The following is a 26,411-nucleotide window of genomic DNA, read 5'->3' as shown; positions in this document are numbered from 1 at the left end:
AGCACGTGACCAAGCAAAGCTTCGGAAGTCCTTGAGTGGAATCAATCTGGAATACAGTTCTAACCTCTATCTAATCTGATATAAATTAATTTGTGTCAATGAGACCACAACTCGTGTAATGTGTAGCCTGTTCAACGGATTCACACATTGATCAATAATATAAAATATATTATATATTACATAAAATATATTATATATACATTTTTTTTTTACATTTGGGGAAGTATGGGGAAGTATTGTGTTAAATCATTTAAATAGATAATGTCTCCTCGATAATCATTTCCCTTTTTATGCATCACGTAGGATTTATGTCATCAATCACGTGGTATTGCCATTTCGATACACTCAACGGTAGTGTGATACAATAATCCCGGTATTAACCGTTTCATTTCTATAATCATGTTTCACAATATCACTGTATTTTTGATCAAATAAATGCAGCCTGGTTGAGCATTAGAGAGACTTCACAAAAATTTTAAACAGTATTGTACAGACAGTACAGTATTGTGAAAGAAGGGAAGAGCATGTGTGCAGTGTATTAAAAGTAACCACTAGAGGGAGCCATACATATTACTTCCACCATATTATACTACCACATATTCTGTAAATGAAAACCTTGTTTCCTGCTGCTAATACAAGAATCTGACTATTGTCAGCAAATTGGCAGCCAACAGCGCATAGGGGTTTATTTCATTGAAAGAAATAAAAGAGTACATAATTATGATTTACACCAGTACAAAAATAACAATAGTAAAAACAACATCACCGATGTGCGTTTCTCTGCCAATGGAGAAAATATCAATGAGCCTCTTCCGTTCAACACTGGCAGCTCATTTACTACAGCTCTTCTCAAAGTACATTATAGTATTATAAGGTCACTCCAATGCGAATGCAGAGAACAAAATGCATGTCTCTCTCTTCACAAGATTGAATTCTTGCGCATCATTCAGTACCCAAGGAATTGCACATTATGAAGGCATGAAAATAAAAACCAACATTAAAAAAGCGTCTTCTAAAGCCAAAGCTCCTCCATAAATATTTCCTTGCTGCTAATTAAATCCACTGTATTTTCTTATAACAGAATCACAGGTTTATGAAGCCAGGAAAATTAACGGAAATTGAAAGAGTAGTGTGGGAAAACAGAAAAGAAGAAAACACAAAATTCAAAATGACATTCTTAGGCCACAATTGTTACAGTACAACATCAAAGGCCAAAACTGTCCTACAAAAAGTGTTCAGAGGCCTGTGTGTCTGTGTGTGTATGTGTGTTTGGTGCGTGTGTGTGTAAGTGTTTCCATGCATGGAGGTCCCAGCATAGCGGGGGTGACGCAAGTCCATCATGGTCCCACGGCATCTGCTTCTACTCAGCCCTGAAACACAGCAAGAGCCCGTCAGCGGAGTAAAAGGCCAACTGTGTTCAGCATACAGTGCGCTACGTCACTACGTCAGCGTCATCACCAGTTACTGCTGACATCAGAGGCCTGAGCCGCCATCATTTACTACACAACTGATCAAATTAACAGAATACTGTCACATTCTTTTATCACACAAATAAAAATGATTGTTAATAAGAATATTTACATGTCTATTCATTACCATAAAACTTTAATGGTAATGGGAAATTTAAAGCAATTTTTTTTTAAATTAAAACATTTAATGTCTGATTTTCTGTCTCTGTTCAACACAATTATGCTGTGAAATTCTTTGAAAATTCTGGCATATTTAAAGGAGAGACAGAGGTTCATTCTACGGGGAAATAAATCAGTGATACCTTTTTTTACAGAAAAAATATTGTGCTTGGCGCAAAGCACAAGAATACTGATAGTAAATTATGTCACATTGTGCAATAATAACATTATTATTTATTGGTGTTTTGTATCTAATTGTTTATAAAAAAATTGAATAGACAATAATAATAATAATAATAATAATAATAATAATAAATAAACAAACTGTTATTAATAACAAATTCTTATTATAAATAATTAAATAGATAATAAATTATCAATTTATTTGTTTTAATAATACATTTTATTATGTATTTATTTGTTTTCAATAATTATACTAATAAACTATCCATTTAATTGTTTATAATAATAATAACAACACATTATATTTTATATTTAAAAGTAGGCCTATATATGAATATAATAACAGTAAGAACAACAATTCAAAAATAAATATTGTTCTGTATCTATTATGTACTTATTAATGTTTTATAAATAATTAATAATAATAATTATTATTATTATTATTACTATGAATGAAATGTATTAATAATAAATTATCATTATAATTCAATAGATAATAATATAGTTAATTGTTTTCAATAACAACAATAAACTATCTATTCAATTGTTTATAATAATAATAATAATACATTTCATTATATATTTAATTGTGTATAATAAAATATTAATATAATAATAATGAAAAAATAATTATTGTTTTGCATCTATTTATGAAAAATTAAATGCATAATAATAATAATTATTAGTAGCCTAGTAAACTATTTATAATAATAATTTATTATTAATAATACAATTAAATGGATTATAATAATAAAAATAATTGCAATAAATTACCCATTTATTTGTTTGAATAATAATAATACATTTTAATATATATTTAAAAATATATAATATATTTATATAATAATAGTAACATCAACAAAGCAAAAATGTATTCATTCTTCTAGCACAAATGGCAGTTTTAACACATACTGTAAATCTCAAAAGGCATGTTAATAATGCAAAACACCATCTGATTCAAAGAGGAATAAAAGTTTTCCAGTATAGAAAATAACTCACTTCTATTGAAAAAGCTCTTGTCTTCTCCTCCTAACTTGGGTTTGGCTTTTCTGGAGACTTCTGAAGCTGTTATAAGAGAAACATATGTTACACATGTGTAGACACAATACTGTACAGTGAAACTGTTCATTCACACATTATAGTGTATTGTATTGTTCTGAGCAATCATGTTAGTGCACTTCACAATATAATTTTCATTTCCTATTTAGATCATTTTTATATACAGAGGAGCAGATCTGATGAGAGTGTATGTATTAATATGATTCATATTCATTAGTCACAGATTTTGAATTACAGCGACCTGAACTTCTCAACACCATCTAATCCAGGGAATTTTCTTTTCTTCTTTTTTGATGCCAAGGACCCCAAAATATGATGATATTCTTGCATTTTCTTTGCTAAATAAAATCATTGTTTTTTATATTATTACTATACTAAATCCAAAATAAAAAAATTAAAATATTGAAGGCACAGTATGCAGGTTTCACCGCCAAAGGTCACTTTTTTAAAACAAAGCCATCACTTGATGACGCTGTGAATGAGTGTGGAATCATGGGAGTTGGCGTCTTCATCTCCAAAGTAAATTCAAAACAATCATACTAAATACATTGTGTTGAAAGTTATTACTATGTGGGTTCGTTGGCTGCTATGAGACAATTGTTGCTCATTGCAGTAAGCTAGATCGATATTAGAATATAAAAGCTGGATGACTCGTGTTGCTAAATGGCACGCAGTTAATTTTAAAATATATTGTATGGTGGAGAAAATGCTGTCACTGCAAATAAAGCTCTTTCTGGTTATGCTATGCTAGCTACTTGACAAAATATTGATGTCTCTGAGGCATGGTACAAACATGGTACTCGCGGTAAATCAGGAAAACAAGAGATTCAAACAATAAGACTAACCGTGTTGAGCTTTATAACAATGATTAGTTGTCTGTCGATAAAGGTCGAAAACAGTTGCTGACCTGTCTAATAAAATGCATAATACATTAAAGCGCCTTTGGTGTTTCCATGGTTTCTAGGGAAGCACAACTGGAAATCGAGGGTAAGGCGGATCTGACGTCATTGACAGGCGACGCTATGGCATGGGCCGTTACACTGGTTAAAATGGATGATTTCTCTGGGTTTAAACATTTGGGATAATGCACAAGTACACAAAAGTACACAAGTCATAAAATTATATAACATTGTTTTAGTGGTTTTTGGATATTTTATTTTTAAAAAAATTCTTACATATTGTGCCTTTAACTGGAAATATAATATATATATATATATATTCCCCCCACCCCACCCATTATATTTTGAGGTAAAAAAAATATTTCTAAATGCAAAATCGTTTCCCATCATCTATCCAAGAGGGGGCGGTATAAGCCTTCTATCTAGAAAGCAAAACTAAGCACACAAAATGAGGCCACAAACATTTCTAGCAGCTAATGTGATCAGATAAAAAAAAATGAAACATGGAGATCAGAGAAGCGCAGGCTGGAGGAGACCAAGACACCTTATTAACCACCATTATGATCAGAAATTACGTGAAGAGCAAAGAATCAGAGCGAGTGGAAGCAGATGGGAAGTGAAGATCTCTAATGACCACCATTTTATTTACTAGTGGTGGGCATACTGTAACAAACAAAAAAGGAAGAAGAAAATCAATAACAAAAAAAAGCCATTTATGAAGATCTTAAGGACAGGCAGAATATCTACCATACCTGTGTCTGTTGTTTAAGAAAATCGGGTAGCTGAAATTCACCCTTAAAGACCTGGAAAAACAGAGAGCTGATTTTAGAGGCTATCACACTGTGCAAACACAGGATCTACAGTCTTTCCACAAAGAAGACTGCTCATTCATTACACAGTTCAAACTTCAAAATCTTTTTTTTTTCTGTTTTTACTTGAAGTTATTTTAATCTCTAAAAACATCCGTCTGAACAGCATCAATACAAACGGTTTTATATGCGTCCAGAAAGCAGTAATGGCCAAATGAAAAGTCTGGCGCTGAACGGATAACATAGTCATCTTATGTGAAACACTCTCTCGCGCCGCTAGGAGGATATTGTGTGTCAATTCCCAGGGTGTCTAACTTCACAAAATTCACAAGCTCTATCCAGGAATGAAAGAAAGAGTGAAAGACTGTGAGAGAATGAAAGAGAGCCAGACTGAATGCTGGTATGAGAAGCAGCCAGTGTGTCTGCTCCAGAGAGGAGGACAATCTCCAATTAAGACACATCCAGCTGACGACAATCTCCAATTAAGACACGTCCAGCTGATCTCATTTCCTGGCTTTAGTTTCTGAGCTGAGGAAATTGGTAATGAGGAGAACAGAGAATCGTGCAAGTGTTTGGGGTGCCACAGGAAAGAAGCGCTGACCTGACAGGAAGCTAGACAACTTGGCGATGACGCCGCGATTTGAAAACACTTTCCGCAGCGGTAAGTCTAGGCTGTGAGAAACCTGAAGCTCACGCTCTTTACTCCCCTGCTTGGGTCAGTTATTGCAGCTCTATGAAGGGGTTTTTCTTATAAATAACCCATTTCATTTGTGCAGGAGACAAAAACTGTATGCATGAGAGGCAAAGATCCTAAAAAGTGATCAAGTCCTGTCTTGCTTTTCCTCATAAAAAGATAGAATGATAAAACGAAAGCTAGAGATAGAACAATAGAGAGAAAGATAGAGAAAACAATAGAATGATAGAAAGAACGATAGATAGGACCAAACGATAGAACGAAAGATAGAGAGAACAATAGAATGATAGAAAGAACGATAGATAGGACCAAACGATAGAACGAAAGATAGAGAGAACAATAGAATGATAGATAGAACGATACATAGAACGATAGATAGGACAAAACGATAGAACGAAAGATAGAGAGAAGGACCAAATGATAGATAGAACGACAGAGAGAAGGACTGAACGATATACTGTGTGTATATATATATATATATATATATATATATATATATATATATATATATATATATATATATATATATATATATATATATATATTAATTCTTTCTATGTAACTTTCATTCTATCGTTCTCTCTCTCTCTCTACACATACATACAGAGAGAGAGAGAGAGAGAACGGTAGAACAGAGAGACAGACAGATTGACAGATAGATAGATAGATAGATAGATAGATAGATAGATAGATAGATAGATAGATAGATAGATAGATAGATAGATAGATAGATAGATAGATAGATAGATAGATAGATAGATAGATAGATAGATAGATAGATAGATAGATAGATAGATAGATAGATAGATAGATAGATAGATAGATAGATAGATAGAATCACCTTTTGTGCAGTGTGTAATATATAGCGGTTTGTGAATGGTATTTAAAATTTGGCTGAATTTTTAAAATGTGCATGCCAAATAATTATATAGCCAAGTTATTGTCTCATAAAAGAAGGAATTGTTTCTGAACTGTTGAGACAGTGACTGTCGTCACTTAACATACCTACGTAACAATGTAACAAATATGCATAAAGGCAGTTTGGTCTTCAAAGGTCGCCAGCAAACATTTAGTTGACCCGCGCTCAAACACTGTAGTTTTCGCGGAGGCCTAAGAGTTTAGTTTGTGTTGTCGACATGTTGAGAAGATACTGTTTTCAGCGCTGTGAATCCAATTTGCATGCACTACAAAGGATGAGGACTCACGCTGGAATTGATACAGAAAAACCAATGCCATCAATCACTGCTGTTCGTATCACTGTGTACTAAGCGCTGACACATGCTGTAAGCAGCAGACCAATAGACTGGGCCGTCTGACCAATCAGAGCAGAGTATTCTTGCAGAAAGGAGGGGTTTGGAGAGACTAAATCTTTGCACATCCCTTTTTCTGAGAGTGTTTGGGTTTTTGATAGAGAACTGAGTGAATTTGGATTTGTTTTATTTAGTGCCAAGTCAGCATCCAAAGATATTTTCATGGCCAAAATGCTTGAGTCAAGTTGGCTAGCCAAACTTGCGGTTTAGAGCACAAGTGGAACTAATTTGCAATGAGAAACGGCATGCCTGTTTCCCATTTCCCTGGGTTACATTTTGTAACGACCTATTGCTCATCCAAGACTGTTACCCGCACTAAATCCTGTTAATGTTGCATTAGAGGTTGCGATTCGTAAGACATATCCCCACGGCTGGAGGACAATCGATGGTTAAAAAGAAAGTCCTGCTCACATGTCTTGGCTGTGACTGGTTCTGATTCATTCATTTTGTCAGTGTGGATAACAAATGAACAAGTAGGATTTGTAGAAGTCCCAAAAAAGTCAATATTATCTTATCCAATCCCCCAACACTCCTTTATATCTCCACAACAACAAGCGTCTGATAAGCAGGTCTGTCTTGGCTGCAATGACGTATCTGGTTCTCTATGTTGGATATAACATGCAAGATGAGACAATTTGTTGAGACAACCAACATTTGTTTGGTTTGCTACCACAGTAAAGTAAATTTTTCGTCGCTGATGTAACAGGACACACTTATTCTTCAAACAAAAGATGTTAGTATAGAGAATAATTTGACAAAACCTGTGGGTAACTGAGGGCGCGTGCGATTGAGACCATACAGGCAAATTCTTCAGATCCTCAGTTTCTGAGCTCCAGGGAAAAACTGACAGTACGGCCCTGCAGGGGAATATTCTCTTCTGGAATGTTTATATTCAGCCCTCCTGTAGCTATCAGCATGGACTGCTTACTGAACAGTAGGTTTATCTTCTATAAATACATGGAGCAAGAAAATTAATCACTGGAATTATGTCATAATTGGCCAATGCAAAAAAGGGAAAACATACAAATGTAGTAGTTAAAAAAAAATGCCTTTCTTCCAAAAAAAAAAGCCATAAAAGCAGTCCATTTGATTTGTTTACTATATTACAACCCAGCTGAAGCCTTTTGATAGCTTTATGTTAAGAACAGACCACCTAAAAGGACGCATTATGCCTAACATCTTTTATTTTAACAAACTTTTGCATTCCACAGAAGTCAGTCAAGTCCAAGGTACTCTACCGTTTAAAAGTTAGGGTTCAGAACGATTAAAAAAAAAAAAAGAAATCAATGCTTTTATTACATATAAAGCCAGAACACAACTGTTGTGAATCTCCGAGCAACACACAGCGGTGTTTCAATCGGGTGAACCAATGATTCAATGGCCCAATCCTATAGAGAGTCATTTATTTAATTCCTGAATAAATAAGCTCATTTAGACATTTGCCGCCACCTACTGGCAGTTTTAAGTCTCTTATTTAGCGCATTACTTCATAAAACAAATTCACATTTTGGGGACAGTGTGCCCTCATGTCGTTTCTTTCTTTTGTGGAACATAAAAGAAAATATTTTGAAGAATGCTGGCAACCAAACTGTTTTGGCATCTAAATACCAATTCAGATGCAGCTTCTGAAGAAAAAAAGAAGAAAAAAAGTCATGGCCGTTGTAGCTTAAAAGTTTGTGTAATAAATTCTATATTGAATCAAATCAAATATTTCTTTCTAAAGTTCTTACAAATTTTTTTTTGTAATGTCTATTTGATGATTTTCTCATTTAACTCAATAATTACTTTATCTTTTGGGGCATAATTTTTTCAGCCAAATTAGATTGTGATTAATTAGCGATTAATTACATTAACTAATTGGCACATCATGTAATTATTTAGATTATTTAAAAAAATTGGAGACCATATATATATGATATATATATATATAGCTTGACAGCATTAATATCCATTTCAAAATGCGGTTCTTTTAAACTTTTGATTCATCAAATAATTCAGAAAAAATAGATCAGTTTCCACAAAAATGTTAAGCAGCGCAACTGTTTTCAACATTGATAATAAATGTTTCACTTGTTTTCATTTGTAGCATTTAAAATGATTTTTAAAGATATTTATACAAAATAGCACAGCATTTTATTATTATTATCGTCTGAACTTGAAAATAATTATCGACTTACTGTATCAGCTTGATATCGCTGTATCCTTAAACACGCTAAATGAACAGCCCTTAAGTAAACAAACACCAAATTACTTTACACTAGATCTTAACTTTTGCATCAAAAGAGGTAAAAGGTATCAGCAAGGGAAATTGTTTTCCCCTTCCCCTTATGTAGAGACATGCGTAAAGATCTGATCTTATAGTGTAATGGCTTAGACACATTAGGGTGGTCTGGTTAATACCTAATGGGCTTCAAATGCGAGCAGAAGCACAGAGAGGGATGTTGACAGATTTGTGCAGCTGACTGTGTCTCAGCCTCGGGTAGAGGAACCGTCGGCCCTGATCTCCCAGAACCACTACATCCAGAAATCACTGTAGCCTCTGAAGACAGACCCAGTGGAGCGTAGCAGAAAGCTGGTGCTCACTGTTCCATATCACAGAAATAGCAAAAGCGATTCATCAAAGATGAATTAAACTGTGGTAGAACAGTCATACACCAATAGCTCTTCTAATGCAAGACGACACTACTGACTCAATGTGTTAACACACACAGCAGACGGAGAGGGTTTCTTACCCCAGTACCATGACTCTTTCACACCTATTCTTACCTTGGGCGGCACTAGACACGCAGGAAAGGGACATTTAACATTATTACACACTGTATCAACTGTGGGTAAAAAGTTATAATAGCTTAAGTATTAAGCTTCAGAGTGCAACTCACTAACCATAATCCACACTGTTTGTGCAATTAACATGAATGATAACCAGTGTTGTTATCGTCAGCTAAAACTAAAACTATTCATTTAAAATGTTTGATTAAATGGACATGACAGAATCATGTTTTTTGATTTTTGTTTGTTTTTCCAGAAAATCTAGTTCCTGTTATACAAGTTATATAAAGTATTACACAAAACTGAACTAAACTTCTAATCTTTTGCTGCCAAGCCTCCAGTACAGCTAAACACTACCATTTCTACATGATGCCACTAGCAGCGCAGTTGAGACCGGCTTATTGATCATAATATCAATTTACCAACACGAATCATGACGAAGCTGCAAAGTCACTTAATAGGTATCGATAGTGGCTTTGAACAGGATTCAAAATGTACTAATTCACAGGAGACCGATGACAGACAATTAAAGGGCGGAGAAGCAGATGCCTGTCATTTATTCTCTGCATTCTGCATTATATAGAAGCCTTTATGAAGTGCAACAATATGAACCAGGAATAGTCAATTTGTTGTCAAAAAACACAGAAACTAACAGATGTCTTGATAAGATAATGTCACCGAAACCTGGGCAACTATATACATCCGTCCTCATGTTACCGGTGTCCTACATAGTGTGGGTGGATCATGTTGAATCTGCATAAACAAACCAGATGAAAGAAAGATAAGCAAAATACACCAGCTAAGCGTGATACACGAGATGGCTAAAGAAGCAGTTGACAGGGATCCCATGAAAATAGGTTTTTATTGCATAACCATTAAGTGTACATGTATGTATAGTGTCTTTAACAGCTGTTTTTCCTCATTTCTTGCTTACTCATGGCATGACTGCACAGGTCAAGACTGCGGTGACCTGGTAAAAATGTCAACAGGACCTAAATTCACAGTAGACACAGTATGACCATTTGAACACTCAAAAGTGTTCCTTTTACCTTGCAAGCATTGAATTACGCTAATCTGCTTATTTTTCACTAATTGGTAAGCAACTGGACATGTGATAGTGCTACCTTCATTATACCCATTTAGTCTGGAGTGCTCAGATCAATATTACCAACTAAAGTCTCAATACTTAATTGCAGAAATGGTGCATTACTGTCACAAGAAATTAGGTTCAAGTTTAATTACCACAGGACACAAGCATTGAAAAAGTGCAATGATATTCAGAATGGATGTCGATAGCTTTCGGCCTGTAAAAACGCTGGAGTTTCAACAACCTGTAACTGATGTTTAGAAGAAAAAGGGTCCTTAAAGGGATAGTTCACACAAAATGTATTTTGTATTTTCCTTATGTACACAAAATATACACACCCTCATGTTGTTCCAAACCCACAAGAAATTTATTTTGCAGAATGAATCGCAATGATATTTAGAAGATTTTTTTTTTATACAACTAAAAACATGTGGTGCTGTGTCATTTTGGACCCAATCTACTTTCATTGTATAGACAGAAAGAGAAACATTATTCAAAATATCTCTTTTATGTTCCACAAAAGAAGAAGTAAAGTCATACACCCTAAGAAAAATAAAAGTTCAATGGGGTTCAATGTAGAACTGTAGGGTTCTTGATTCAGTTTTAATGAACCCTTTATGCAAAAAAAGATTCAATTTAAAGGAATAGTTCACCCTAAAATTTAAATTCATAATTTAATTTATTTTAGGGTGAAATAACCCTTTGAGCAGAAATGTCTTAACCCATTAAACATTAAATAATTAATAATTTATTAAAAATTTTGTACAGATCATGTATGTTTATCAGCTGTTTAATTCATAAAATCTCATTAAAGCCTCAGTTACTTCACAAATTGGAAGTTTGGAGTTTAAATATTACATAATAAAATGTTCATTTTCTTTGTGAGTACACTAGCATTTAGATGCCCTCAAAGCTAACATACATGGACTAAAAGCCACAAAACTCTCAATTTGATTTCATCAGGTCTTAACAAGAGACTTTATGAAAACGATTAACTGGTAGTAAAAATGCAAAGAAAGGAATTTGATCATTGATGAAACACTGAAAAAATTGTTTAAGTGAAATGCAACAAAAATAGCTGGGGCCGGTTGTATAAACATAGCCATTATGTTAAGACAGTGTCTTAAGTTCTAGTGTGACCCACTAGCAGTTAGTCAGGGTGTGTCAGTTTTACTTTTCGGTATTAAATTAGGCTAATCTAGGTTATGTAACTGATTTAAAAAAGCTATGAACAGTTTTAAATAAAAAATAAAAATTGGTGTCTAACGGTTTATGCAACCGGCCCCTGGTTTGCCTCGAATCCGCCTCAAAACAAGGAAGACAAAACCATGACATGTTAAGGAAGCGCAGCTGCAAAAGCCATCAGATCTCGCCCGACCTCAGCTGTGCAACTGTGCACCATGACTGTGCAACACTGCAGATTTTTCTCGGATGAGCTGGAGTCTTGCAGTTCGCCCCTGTTACCAAGGAAACCTCGTTATTTAGAGGCTTGCGACTTCAAACCATTTCTACAGCTATCCAGATACTGTACAGAAATAGCAAAAAGACTTGCATTCAGAGCTTACAGCAAGGACATCATGTGACCGAGAATTAATCAAAAACACAGATGATCGCTGTGAGAAATCCAAGTATTCAAGTAATACAAGCCTAAATGCTCCTCTTACACTGAAGGTTTTCATTTTGAAACATTCCAGGCAGTTGTTTTATATGCAAATGTTTGCAATAGGACACAATTTGAGTGATTTTATAGTCGAGTCCTCTGACACTTGTACGTTTTAATTTCTAATAAATTGCTCATTCGATGTATCGAACTTCTTTATATTTTAAGACATCACATTTTTAGCATTTCACATGCTTATTCAGAAAAAGAGGTGATACATGGGGAAAGTCAGAGCCTTTTGCGCATGATTGCTTATAACGGTCTGACAAGCCAAAGTTTGTCGTGCACTTCTCACTTTCTTTACACAATATAAGCAGATCTTCATCCGGTGGCACTCTAACGAGAACTAAATACATCAATTCGAATCAAAATACAGCCACACATTTGTATGCTCCTGTGGGTACAAACTATCACCTGTCATCACTTCAATACTGTATCCACAAATGTCACCAACTGCATTCTGCTGTACTCAGGAGATTTTGGTGAGAGATTTAATGTTAAAGTACATTTCATTGTTGCATACTACGGCAGAAAAAAAGTCAATTTGCAAGGAATTCGAGTGTTGTTTTGTCAGTCAACTAGCAATGATAGGACGCTCATGTTTTGTCTGGATCTGTTCATTTATTCAAATTTCATTTATTTTATGACAAGGTGTAGGTTTGGTAGTAAAATGTGGTGCGACTCGCCAAAATCTTAATATGTATCAATTATTTCATGATATCTGTAAAACTTTTTCCCTTGTAATATACACTAACGTTCAAAAGTTTAGGGTCAGTATGATTTTTTTAATTTCACACTTTTATTCCATAAGGACGTGTTAAATTGATCAAAAGTGACTGTAAAGACATTAATAATGTAACAAAAAATATATATTCCAAATAAATGCTGTTCTTTTGAACTTTACTATTGATCAAAGAATCATGGTTTACACAATTATTAAGCAGCACAACTTGTTTTAACAATGTTTCTTGGGCAGCAAATTAGCATATTAGAATGATTTCTGAAGGATCATGTGACTCTGAAGTGTTGTAATGATGCTGAAAAATCAGCTTTGCCATCACAGGAATGAAATTATATTTTAAAGCATATTAAAATAGAAAACAATTACTTTAAATTGTAATAATATTTCATTTATATTTTAGATCAAATCCATGAAGCCTTGGTGAGAATTATTTTTTAAAAAAAACATTAAAAAAATCTTACCAACTCCAAACTTTTGAATGGAAAATATTTTTTAATAATGATTCAAAAGAATATTCTATCATATAACAAATATGTTATTACTTTTAGTTGATGGTTACACTTCTAACTTTAAGAAAATGTTTAATTTAATGTCTAAAAATGTCATGTACAGTTTTTCCAAATCATATGAAACCAACATTTCATTACATTTCAAGGCACAAGGCACATATTGGTCACTGACCTACATGCTTAGTTTGCATTGATTTCAGCACACCAAGGCCTGAGAATACAATACGAGCAAATGAGAGGCCTACTGGCCTATCCAGAAAGCACTGCAATACTTCAAGCACAAAGAAACTCTGAATTTAATGGATGTTAAAACAAGTCGAAATAAAACGGCTCATATTTTTTGCCCTCTGAAGCTCAGCTTGCTTCTTAGATTTCAAAAACAGTCGCACCACAGTTCACAAATTTTACTGCACTCGCTCTGTGTTACGGTCTGTCTGCATTGCACACCTTGTGAGCAGATCTTAGATCTTCGCTGTTGTGTGTGTGTTGTACTCCATGTCGAAGGAGGGAAGGGAATAGGCTTAACGACTGATCCATGCAGCTGTGTTTGATCCAGGGGAAATACACACATTAATGCGCTGCAGATGTGCTTCTCCCAATCTCTCTCTCTCTCTCTCTCTCTCTCTCTCTCTAACAATAGCTTTTCAAAAGAATGCTGAATAAAATCTGGACTGCTAGGGCATGCACAAGCATGCACAAAACCAGCCAATCTGTGCGTAAAAACAAACAAACAAATGACAGATGAAATACAAAACATTTACAAACAAATAGCACACTCCTGTACACTTTTTTTTTTTTACAAACCACCCCCGAGCGAAACGATAAACATTCACGATTTTGCCCATGCGTGCAGAAAACTTTAAGAGCTTTACAGGATTTGTTAGTCGAATAATCCTCCTTTTTAAAGAAAACAGGGCTTTGAAAACCACAGTGTTTCGGTGAGAAGAACAGAATGAGTTTTACTCAACAAGAGAAACATATGGAACTGACAGAGATTGGCGCCAATTGAATCGTTGAGAATGATCTAAAAAAAAACAGCAGTTGCTCAACTAAAAGGAATCTTCTCTGTCTGGGAAAGAGGGAACAACTGTCATGACAAAGCAGAGCGCAACAGCAGAATAAGTTAAGGTTGACAACCACTTCAGATTTTCATTCCGGTGATGGAATATTAAAGTGAAGTTCACCAAAAACTCATCCTCAAGTTGTTCCAAACCTGGATGACTTACTTTCTTCTGTCGAACACAAAAGAAGATATTTTGAAGAATGTTTTTTGCCAATATAATGACATTCAATGGTGTCCAATGTTGTTTAATTGTATTGACAAAAACACACGGAAATATTTCTACATGACAAGAAGGTGAGTAAATAGTTACAATTTCATTTTTGGGTAAGCTATCCCTTTAAAAACCTAGCCATTTCAATGCCACTGATAATTTCCCAAGGATAGGAATCTAACACAGCTTTCCCATCAAACCCTCTGACACACTGAGCTCGACAGGGGCCTCTTCCAGACCTTGAAGGGGACATGAAAACAACGACGCACTCTTAACTGTGACTGCGGTTCACTGCTCAAGTAGCATAAAAATGCTTCCCACCACAGTCAGCACTCCATCAAGTCATGCAGTTTTCCTAAGTTTTGTGTTGATTCAACATGGAAAAAGACTAATATAGTGAAGATTTATCTTGGCCCAGTCATAGTGAATGACAAGACCAACTAGCCCACCTGGAGTGGCATGGTCTCCATTATTTAGTATGGCACGTGGACAGTAGTGTTGTCAAAAATATCGATATTTCGATAAATATCGATACTGAAATATCTGAACGGTACCAATACTAATTTCCCGAAGTATCGATACACCAATACTAGCCGAGCAGTCACTTTCACTTCTCTCCAAAGGCGCGTTGACAAACACCACACGTGACGCACTCGTCTCATTCGATCTGGTTAAATAGCAAAAGTGAATGGAAAGATGGCGAGTGCGGCGTCCCCGCGACCGGCTTTGGTTGATTGATAAAGAACACCGCGAGCGGGCATGTCGGAGTCGGAGAATGGCGTGGACAGGACACGCGCTACACACCGCGAGCGGGCATGTCGGAGAATAGCGCGGACACGCGCTTCACACTGCGAGCGGGCTGCGGGCATCCAAAAGATTGTTTGACTATCAATATCCCTCTCATCACTCATTTTGTAAAATTATTTTATAGATGAAAACATTTAAGGAATTGGCTCCAGGGGTACCATTTAGCAAGCATATGCTCAGCATCAGGGGTGTTTGTTTTTTGGACAGACCTGCACCACTGCTAAAAACATCCTAAAACACTGTAACTCTTCTCATTTTAACTTTTCTGAAACATTAACCAAGATGGCCTAGTATTGTTGTTGATATGAGTCTGTGTTTTCGTTTTTCACTCTTAAAGTTAACATAATCTGACTGAGGAATCGTAGACAAGTAAATATTGTAACTGTGGTCAGATGTAAATTAACTTGTGTCTGTTTAACTTTATTCAAAAATTATTATTTAATTCTGCAATTTGCCTTCATTAGCGATTATCATCAATTTGATTACACATATACTAATTAAACTAAACTGAGCTAGACAATGGCATCTCTGAATTCAATAATGAAATGCCTTTAACTGAAAATTGAATGTTTAACCTTATTATTATACATTACTGACACTCTATCCTCCAATTTGATACAGTTAAGTGCTTCGACACAATCTGTATTATTAAAAGCAATATATAAATAAAGGTAACTTGACTAGATGCTGATCCAGTGAGCATTGTTTCCGCGTGTGATGCACACACGTTTGCGTTTAAATCTGTTCATCAAATTAAGTTAATGTATTAACCAGCATTTATGACCGATGACCAATGCATTTGTTACAGTATATTTTAATCTTTGATAACAGTAGGTAATAAAAACACAACGGATCATGTTAGCTCTGGTCCAATGAAAAAATATTAACAGATAGAACTCAGGACATTTTTGTTCATGTAAAATATACCTCATTGTCATGTTCTAGACTTGTAATATTTAGCTTTAAATAAAAAAAAGACCCCCTTAATATTGTGGCAGTTTTTTTCTCTGTGGTATCGAAAATGGTATCGAATATCGATATTTTTCAAGGTATCGTATCGAAGTTAGAAATTCTAGTATCGTGACAACACTAGTGGACAGTGCAACAATCATGTACAATTGTAAATCACAGCACCTCAAAACCTTGAAGGCACTTACGGAGTATTAAACACATTTCGTCATTAACAACAGCAAATGAATAGCATCTGTGAGGGAGTGTGGTGTAATACTGCTGATGTAAGAACTGAGCCCAAGTTCTCTTTAGAAAAATGAAACATCCAGTCAGAGCGAGAAGAAAGGGACACTCCGAGGTAATATTTCCGTCATGTGTATGATGATTCTGAGATACTGATGAAAAGTAAAGCTAGCAGCTACAACTATTCTTGAACTGTCATGGACTAAATTAGCCTCCAAATTGGTCTAATCTTTAGCACTGTAAAGAAGATTGAGACAGCAGAGATAGTTTTGCAACATATCCATATTCTGTAAGCTTCACATTAGAAAGAAATGACACATAATGAAGTGAAATTAATAGAAAACAATGCTAATGACATAATGAAAAGCTCAGTCAATCGACAAGCTCAGCTCGTAATAAAATGTACATTTATTAAGGTTTAATAAATAGGAGGCAGTAAGCTGGGTCTATATCCACCAGTGAACCATGAATCATTAGCAATCAATAACCTCAGAGAAATGATGATGACAAAATGGATTCAATAGTGTCAATCAATGTTTGGTTCTTTATAAAGAACACCCACTTCATATTCATATTGTAAGTCTCTCAAACACAACTCTATAAACATAAAACAAGACTTGTCTTTTTTGAGATGGGTGATTGCTAGCCTCTAGCTTTCTAGGCAATATATCTAAAAAAAATTATGTATACTTTACACACACACACACACACACACACACACACACACACCCGATCTGCATAACCGATCTGCGCTAATCCCAGAGGTGCAACTCACACCCAAGTACCCATTTCACACATGGAGATGCTCGCGCCTGCAGGATGTGTGGAATGTAAATGGCTTTTAATGCTTGGATTAGAAAGTAAAAAACAAATACTGAGCACAAAAGCCAAGCGATACCAAATCCTCTGATCCCAGTCTCATAACATATAGCCCAGCTCGAGGAACACTTTGAACCCACATACTTGGCAATGTGTCAAATACGTACATGTCTGATCTAATAATAGCAACGAGATGATTTAGTAGCAGATTGAAGAAAATGAGGTCAAGGTGCTTTAAGGTACAATTGAAAAAAAGTCACCACAGAAGATAGAATGTAGCGATGCTCACCCTTCTAGTGTTGTCCAGGACAAGGGGGTCGGGCCGGCCGTAGTTGGGAGGGTTGGCGTGGGGATCATAGCCGAGCCTGGCCAGCATGGGGGCGATGACAGGCATATCCCGCAGCACATCCGGGGGGATTTTACCCACCCACTTGGATAAGGCCTCCACGTTGACAGGCTTGATCACCTGGTCTGTAGATCTCTCTACCCTGTACAGGAAAAGGAGCGTGTCATTGGAGGAGGAGCATACACATGTGCGTCTCACACAAGTAATCATTACTTCAATGAGCTCATTGTTTCTGCATTAAATTATTACAGTGTTTATCAGTGTTTATATGAATACATTTTTAGCCAACTGTGATTTTGTACATACATAACTTAGACAGTTACCTATGATAACAGATCACTCTAAATTGTAACATGGACTCATGCACTTTCTGTAAAGCTGCTTTGAAATGATGTGTATTGTGAAGCGCGCTATACAAATAAATTTGAATTGAATCTTACCACAGTAATGGGTCTGATTAAATCAAGCAATACAATTAAAGAAAGCACTAGGCTGTGTAATGCTTCAAATGAATGGCCTTTCATTCTCCATAACCATTTCCCAAATGCATCTCATTTCATATTCCACACTATCCTTCTATTTGATTAAGGTACAATGAAATTGATAAATGTTTCTTGATTTGCTAGTCTAGATGTGTAGCCTAAGTTTCAGCACAACCTGGCAGAGTTTTAATGGCTTTATGCTGAAGTAAAATAGCCTACCGGTTTACTTGAACACTAATAAATAATTATATTCTAGTTTTTACAGCTTACTGTAAAGCATTTACTTCTTTCTAACAGCAGAACCAGCTAAATAAGCCACTTCCATCACTGCACCATAAAATATGTGGATTCAAATTTGCAGAGATATTAAAAATGAATCAGGCATTATGTCACACCCTGGGTAAATTATTCATATGTCTGAAATTAAATATTTACAAACCCATGGATAAACCAGATGATGTCATATTTTTGTTTAGAGAGAACTAGGAGTGGCTTACTCATTAGGATTAGATTTATTAGGTGTGCCGAAAGAACACCACAGACACAGAACAATCAACATGGGAAAACCTCACAGTAAAACAAGCAGCTATGCAAAATATGATACACCGGCGTTTTGCCAGATGAGAAGTTTATCTATAAACAATCTTTTTACTCTTTTAATTAACTGTATCCACTGTACGTCCGACTGACTGCACTATTTTATGTCTGCATCCTCCTTTTGATTGTAAACTGAACTCAAGTGCCACTGAGAATTGGGTAAGAGACAAACATAAATTACTTAATTGGGGAAATTGAGAGATGAAACCATGCTGATGACTTGGGACTGTGGGGGAGTAGTGAGTTTGACGTGTAATTAAACTCGAGATTCTGTGGGTCGTGGACTGGATCGATTCCATTCCTAAAGCTTCTGAACAAATATTTGGGGTACGGATTGGTGGGGAAGTAAACCCGAGGTTACCCCATGAGTCAGTCCTAGAGCTCCTCCTGTCTGATTTTAGGGGAAAAAAATCGGGTCTATTGGAGACATCCAATAGATTTCTTAGGCGCGCCGAAAGAACACCACAGGCACAGTGTAATCACCATGGGAAAATCTCACAGTAAAACTGGGAGCTGTGAAAAATGATACACCGGTGTTTTGCCAGATGAGAAGTTTATCTATGTATAATCTTTTTACGCTTAATTCCTTTTATAACTATAATCTTTATATCTCTTTTTATTCCTTTTATAACTGTTTTAATTTTCCTTGCTTTTATTTTGTGATTATTTTAATTCATTTCTGTGTAAAGCACTTTGAATTACCATAGTATGAAATGTTCTACATAAATAAACTTGCCTTGCCTAGGAGGATATAAGTTACAGATATCACTAATATTTGCACACAGAGATTAAATAAACCTTTTTTCCAAGAAAACTGGACCAAACTACTGAACTTATCATCTCCTATGACAGCAGATGGGAACAGCAAATATTGGGTCAATCTCACAAAGCCTGTCTAGAACATGTGTGGGTCATATTACCCCTGAAATAAAATTCTAATAATTTATTCTGAACAATTAAGAACATTATTCCCTCCATCTCATTATTATAATATATTAAAATAAGTAATTATACATCATTTTACTATCTGTATGCTATTTTTAATTTGCTAAGTGTATTACAATAACGGTACTTTTTTACATTACAGTAATCAGGCTTAACTGAAGTTAAGTGAAGTACAATAGAAATACAATTCTTAACAAAATTAAAAAATATATATATATAAAATCTTTTTTTTTATTATTAAACAGTTTATGAAAGTAAAACGAAAGTGAAATATGACCTGGATATTACTCACAAATACTCACTCTCTGTTTTCCCAACTTTCAATGCTGCCTCTTTTTTGGGCTGAGATGGCTGCAGTTAGAGTCGGATAGAGTAATTGAGGCCATATTCCCCGTTTTATTATTTCTTCACTCATAGAAAACACTGGCTCCAGATGGGAAACAGATTATTATACTCAATCCCCATCTGCAGCCAAGACACGGGGGATCGTCAGCTCCACATCAGAGTGCTGCGTGGATCCAGTGCAAAACAGCCCGTGAACACCCTGAGCCTATAATCCCTCAATACAGCAAACAATGACACAAAAGCAGCAGCAAGACTCATGCTGGCATGCTTTGCGTGTGCATGTGTGCATCCAAGCAAATGACCCAGAAGTCACTGTGACAACCTGCCTCGTCATGCCCCCTCAAACATCACTCACAGGGCCGTGACTGGAGACAGCCCTACTCTTCATGAATACAATCGTAATGTCCAATATTCTGAGGTGTGTATATGGCAATCTAAAAATTTTAAAGAGAAAAAAAAAAAATCTAGTTCTCGTCTCCTCTTATTCCTGGAATGCAAGAACACAGCGGTCTGTGAGTTATTGAATTCACCTTCCCATCACACCCTCCCCGACCTTGGCCTCAGCGTTAGAGACCTGCCTCTCTCCCCAGGCACCACATAGTCCATTTATACTGGCAAGCCGCTCCGCTGTACATTTCATTGTTCAAGTCCCTGGCCGACGCAGTCCTTCACTTCTCTAATCCATTTACATTGGAATTGCACTTCGGCTGCAACATGATTAATAGATTTACTCTTTCCCAGGACAGAAAGGACTGTTTTCTTTCTTTGCTGCAGTTATTTTCCTCAGTGGAAAACTTCAAATCATTCATTAAAAAACAGAAAATGCAAGCACAAATAAGCATGGACAGGAGGAAAAGCCATTTCTGACAGCCTGGCAGTGGATGCGTCATGCTATTCTCTAGAAAACAACATCCCCTGTTCCGCAGTTGCTATGGCCAACACATGACAAACACGCAGTCAGCCTGCACTGACGCTCATCATTGGTATGAATCTCTTTATGATATAGAGCTGACACCCTCTGAGGTAAGATTTGCATCTGTAAACTGTGTAATAGCACAAATATAAGATGATTGACATGATCATTTTCATGGCCATTATGGACTAGGGGTGGGACAAAATATCGATATATCGTTGTACTTCTCTGTGCGATACGAAAATCGATATGTTGGCGCCAAATATCGCTATTTTAATTAAAATAAGGCGCTCTAAATAGACTTCCCTACCCCGGCGTCACTACTTCATGGCTCCTAGACGTGGCGCTCAACACATAAATGAGGGAAACGCGAACATAAGTTAACTAGCCAAATATGTTTATTTAATAATTGAATAAGTAAAATAAATAGTATAATGTCGCTCTGACGTGGCATTTAATTTACACAATAAGAAATGTTTGATATGAAATCATGAGAATGAACAATTATATATCAACCAATACAACACATGTAAAATTGTATTATCATTTATAATATTAGCTTTGACATACAAATCATGGGACTGGGTTTAAATACAGTGATTTAACACTTTAAAATAAATAGTTAAAAAGTTAAATTGACAGCCCTATTAAAAACATTGAATTTATTTTAAAAAATGTGACTATTTGATTTTCTTGTCTTTATTTCTATTCCACTCCATTTAACAGAGAAAAGTATAAAAAAAAGAATAGATGATGGAAAGAGAAGAGGAACAAGATTGAAGCCAGATCCAAACTCATGTCACCCACATGTGTAGGAGCACATGTGCCAGCCGCTAGACCACGTTCCCCTTCAACGACACATTTAGCCATGAAAAATATTCGTATATTTTCATATGTCCCATATAAGGGGAGTATCTTCAGTGCGTGTTCACCACCCACGGCCCATATGTACAGTATAGTAACTGCTCCAATAGCAACACAAATCACTAAGCTGTCTATAAGCGCCCGAGTTAGAGAGAAGAAAGAGATAATTTAACTTCGCTACTGCTACATCCATTACTCCTCAGCAGGAGCTATATGACAGCAGTCACTGCATATATCATGATACTGACAGTGGCAATCCACTTGATTTTTGCAGCTCTCAAACAAATACGCTGCCCTTTTCTCACCTTATTGCGAGTACACAAACACACGCATACGCGTTTGTAAGGTCACGCGGAGCTACCTTCTGGAAGAGTGGCTTAATGGTCTCTGGCTGTTTGTCAATTATTCATGGAGGGCGCTAGAGCTTTTTGCATGGCGGTGTAGTACTAAATCCAAATAACAGAGCCCTGAGCTACATGGGCCACTCGTGCTAATGGCCAGGTCTGTGCTACCAGTCACTTAAATCATGCACTCAGAATTTATGTTAATTGGCAGGCTCATGTCTGGTGGCCCATACGTTAGTCAGAGACAGAGACAGAGTCAGAGGTGGTGAGCCACTGATCAATAGCAAAAAAACAAACAGATAGAGACCCGCCTCTAACAAACCTAAGTGCAGAGAGCCGCTCCCCTGGCAGGTGTTGTGGGCCAAATTTAATGGACTTGTATTTGTACGTCCCCTCTGGGATGAAGGGCGAGGTTCAGTGTTTTATCGCCAACCATTAGGTCCCTAAAGGCTCCCCTCTGCCTAAAATCATATCAGTGTCTTCTACGAAATGAGCTATGGTGGTTCCGTTCCCCTCAAGGACTGCAGAACCATGAAGGCTTGAGCTGGCATGCTTTTTTCTGATGTCTCTAAGGAGAGCAGAGGCGCCTCTTTGGCCGAGTCCTACAGGAGAGCTCCTCTGATAGGCTGCAACATCATGTTTGAGAGGTGTTGTTGCTTCTGACTGATGAAATATTCATGAATGTGTTCACAATGCTAATTTATCGGAGACCTTTAGATCAACAGACATGAAATCGTTATACACTTGCTGTATTGGTGTTTCAGAAGATATTTTTGCATATTTTTAAGTGCCCATTTATTTTATTTTATTTTTAGGGTCTGGTATAATACATTTACATAATTTAAAGTTTAAAAAAATTCTCATATTGTACATTGTTGCAGCACCTCTTTTTAACCCTCTGACTAAAACCCTCTGTTTAAAATCCTGACTCTTTAAAGCCCCCCCTTCCAAATCTCAGTCTGTTGCGATTGGTCAAATGCTTAGTGTGTGTGTATGTGTGTTGCAAATGTAATGTCCCTTACCATAATTGGGTTCCAGCTCCCAAGGGATTATCTGCAACTGTAAACATTATTATATCTATAATAACCAGAGATGTATAGTAACGAAGCAGAACTACTTCACTACTGTACTACACTAAAGTACTTGGATGAGTTTAATACTTTTACTCCGATACATTTTTTATGTGCTGCATCGTTACTCGTTACAATTATAAAAATGTTACAAATCATTCCAAACCCACATAATCACTGCCAGAGCGGTAGATGGCTCTGTCACCAGGTTTGATGAAGCTGGATCATCATTGAGCGAATCAAGCGATCAAGAAGACTGCGCATGCTCCCGTTCTGCCTCTCGCTCTGCTGCCTGCCTCCATTGAGAATACTTGAGATTTGTTAGTTTGTTTCGAGATGGAAGAACCAGAAACACCACCTTCAACTTCGAGTGATTGTGGCGGTGAGGAAGGAGACCCCTGGCCCTACTTAGAGTCCATGTTTTCATTTGTCGGAGTGAAAGACAATTTATATAGAATGTGCGAGGACGCCGACGCACTGAATCGTTCTTTGTTTTTAATAGTTCAAAGTTACTATTAGATTTAGTGTTATTACCTTGACAAACTATACATCATTAAAAAGATAAGACTCAACTTTCAGTATTTGACCACTATTTTATTCTGAGAAACTTATAGTGATAGTTATGTTTAAAATTTGTGTCAGGAGTTATGTAATAATAACAAAATAAGTCGATACCTTTAAAATGAATTATGAGCGTCAGCCGCTCCCATTACAAAAAAAAAACTGTGAGGTCGTCATGAAAGCACTTGACCAAACAACGTCCCTCAGGGCTTTTAGCTTGATTAGATTTTGCCAAATATTGAAAGATTTTCATAGGTTTACGTCAGATTTCTATAGAGAGGAATAATATTTATTGAATTTATACCCAAAATGGGCAGATGTTATCATTATGAGCGTTGGATACTCTGATATACTGTGTTTTCAATCCATACTGGCAGCCTGAGGGCGCTCTGTGCACATTTAGTCCATATATGGAACACATGAAGAAGAGCCATATCATGTGACATTCCAGGAACTCCCTGACATAAACAAAGCTTTCAGATATCACTTTAACATGCAGATAAATACCCAGTTAGCTGTGGAGAAAAAAGGCACAAGCAGGGAAGAGAAGGGTGAGATGCTTTACTACATAACACAATACTTGTACTTTTACTTTCAGTACTTGAGTAGTAAATTTTAAAATAAACTACTTGCAATACTTAAGTACACTTTTTTTTGAATACTTTAGTACTTCCACTTAAGTATGGTGCTTAAAGAGTACTTCAACTTTACTCAAGTCTGTGTCTCTAGTACTTTATACATCTCTGATGGTAGTCATACCATGATGAAGTTCATACCATGTTTTTTGGCCTTGCAACTATTCTTTGAGGATGGCTAAAATCAGGTTGATCCAGTTCAACTCACTGAGTAAAAAATGTGTCTTGGACAAAATATGTCCATAATGCATCTGCAAACAAGCTACATATAATGTCCCCCTTTTAAATAAATATTTGCTTATGTAGACGGTGTTCTGAAGAATGCATGAACTTATCGGAACATAAGAAATCAAGATCCACCCATCCTTTCTCCATCTCTCTCCTGAGGTTAGGTAGGTTAGGACCCTAGTCTCTCAAGCCTACTGTAACTGAGACGTGACAAACAGCAGTACCGGTCACTTAGCATTCATTAAGAATTTTTATGGGTATCCAAAGCAGCCAGACAACCCTTCAAAGAGCCCAAAAAAGTACAGGAATAGGGATCTTGTCAGTAGAGGACTCTAGTTAATTTAACAGAGCATGGCTTGGACTCACTGAAGCAGACACCAGGAGCACTCAAGTCTTGCCTCAGGACACATGGGATATGGGTGCAGAATAACAACAACAACAGTAAAATACCTGTTGAAGTCACCACAGATCCTCCTTTGAGATTCTTCCTACAGCACCGCATAAATCCCCATTAAGCCTGGAAAGTCTGATCAAGCAACAGTACGAGGAATTGTGAGTTTTGAGGTGGTATTGGTATAAAAATTCCCAGAAAGGAAAGCTGGGAAGCTGCAACAGTGCACTAAAAAAAAAAAAGAAAAAAAAAAAGATTATATACTCTATTTCTATTTTATACCTTGCCATCATGATGCTAGTGTTTTGGGCCATTTATGACTCAAGGTTCCTTCAGTGTAAGCCTATGGATTTGTTTTTTCTTCTTGTTTTATAGTCCAAAATCGTCCTCCTCAGTCCCTGCGTCCAAATATACCTACTTTCCTACTATATAGTGGGTGAAAAACAGTATACAAAATGACTAGCATTTCCGAATTCATACTAATAAAAAATATGCCTGTAGTACCAAGATGACCTACTACTTTCACTGAGATTCTGAAGTGCACATCCAAAGGACACTTTACCATCCCAGGTGTGGTACGTCCGGATTGCATTCATACTAAATACATTCATGCTATTCAGAACATACTGTAACATTTTAAACGTTAACACTCCTGGTTAAAAAGTTTGTTCCTCATTAAACGTTGCACCTAAGTGGTTTCAAACACACCTAGGACATTCATAGTACACTGGTACACAAAATACATTCATGCTATTCAGAACATACTGTACCTTTTTAAACGTTAACACTCCTGGTTAAAAAGTTCATTCCTCATTAAACGTTGCACCTATGTGGTTTCAAACACACCTAGTACATTCATAGATAGTACACTGATACACTAAGTACACAAAATACATTCATGCTAATGAGAACATAGCCTACTGTAACTTTTTAAACGTTAACACTCCTGGTTAAAAAGTTCGTTCCTCATTAAACGTAGGACCTATGTGGTTTCAGACACACCTAGTCATTTGGAAATGCAATACCACACCTAACCTTAACAAACCTCATAATTTAATTTACGCTTAAGTACAATAACTTAGGTTTGGGATTTTGGAAAATGTCCAACAAAAAAAACAAATGAGTTCCACAATGGTGTAAAAAAAACTGTGGCAGTTTTTTTTTTAATAATGACCATAAATATCAGAAGCTTTTCTAGGAAACTGGGCAGTCTAATTCCTAGTAATTTACTTACTTTAATTCGATTT

At 36.2% G+C, this 26,411-nt stretch overlaps 1 protein-coding gene across 5 annotated transcripts in view; it reads right to left on the bottom strand.

Annotated features, from left to right (window-relative positions):
* Positions 1–660: 660 nt before the first annotated feature.
* Positions 661–26,411, bottom strand: part of tpst1 (tyrosylprotein sulfotransferase 1) — a 40,133-nt gene continuing 14,382 nt past the window's right edge. For 2 of the 5 annotated variants that reach the window (XM_077208584.1, XM_077208585.1), the window contains exons 3-6: positions 17,733–17,931; positions 4,522–4,572; positions 2,811–2,876; positions 661–1,370 (exon numbers count right to left, since the gene is read on the bottom strand). In XM_077208584.1, the coding sequence (XP_077064699.1) occupies positions 2,841–2,876; positions 4,522–4,572; positions 17,733–17,931 (286 nt within the window). In that variant the 3' untranslated portion in view covers positions 661–1,370; positions 2,811–2,840. Of the gene's footprint in view, positions 1,371–2,810; positions 2,877–4,279; positions 4,433–4,521; positions 4,573–17,732; positions 17,932–26,411 lie in introns of those variants that run through there. The other 3 variants (XM_077208587.1, XM_077208588.1, XM_077208586.1) reach the window with 2 other exon arrangements.

Source organism: Siphateles boraxobius, unplaced genomic scaffold (assembly GCF_051911475.1).
Source record: "Siphateles boraxobius isolate OS27281-9 unplaced genomic scaffold, OSU_SipBor_1 6, whole genome shotgun sequence".
Taxonomy (NCBI): Eukaryota; Metazoa; Chordata; class Actinopteri; order Cypriniformes; family Leuciscidae; genus Siphateles; species Siphateles boraxobius.
The sequence above is the reverse complement of the archived record's forward strand: the minus strand, read 5'-3'. Positions and strand labels throughout refer to the sequence as shown.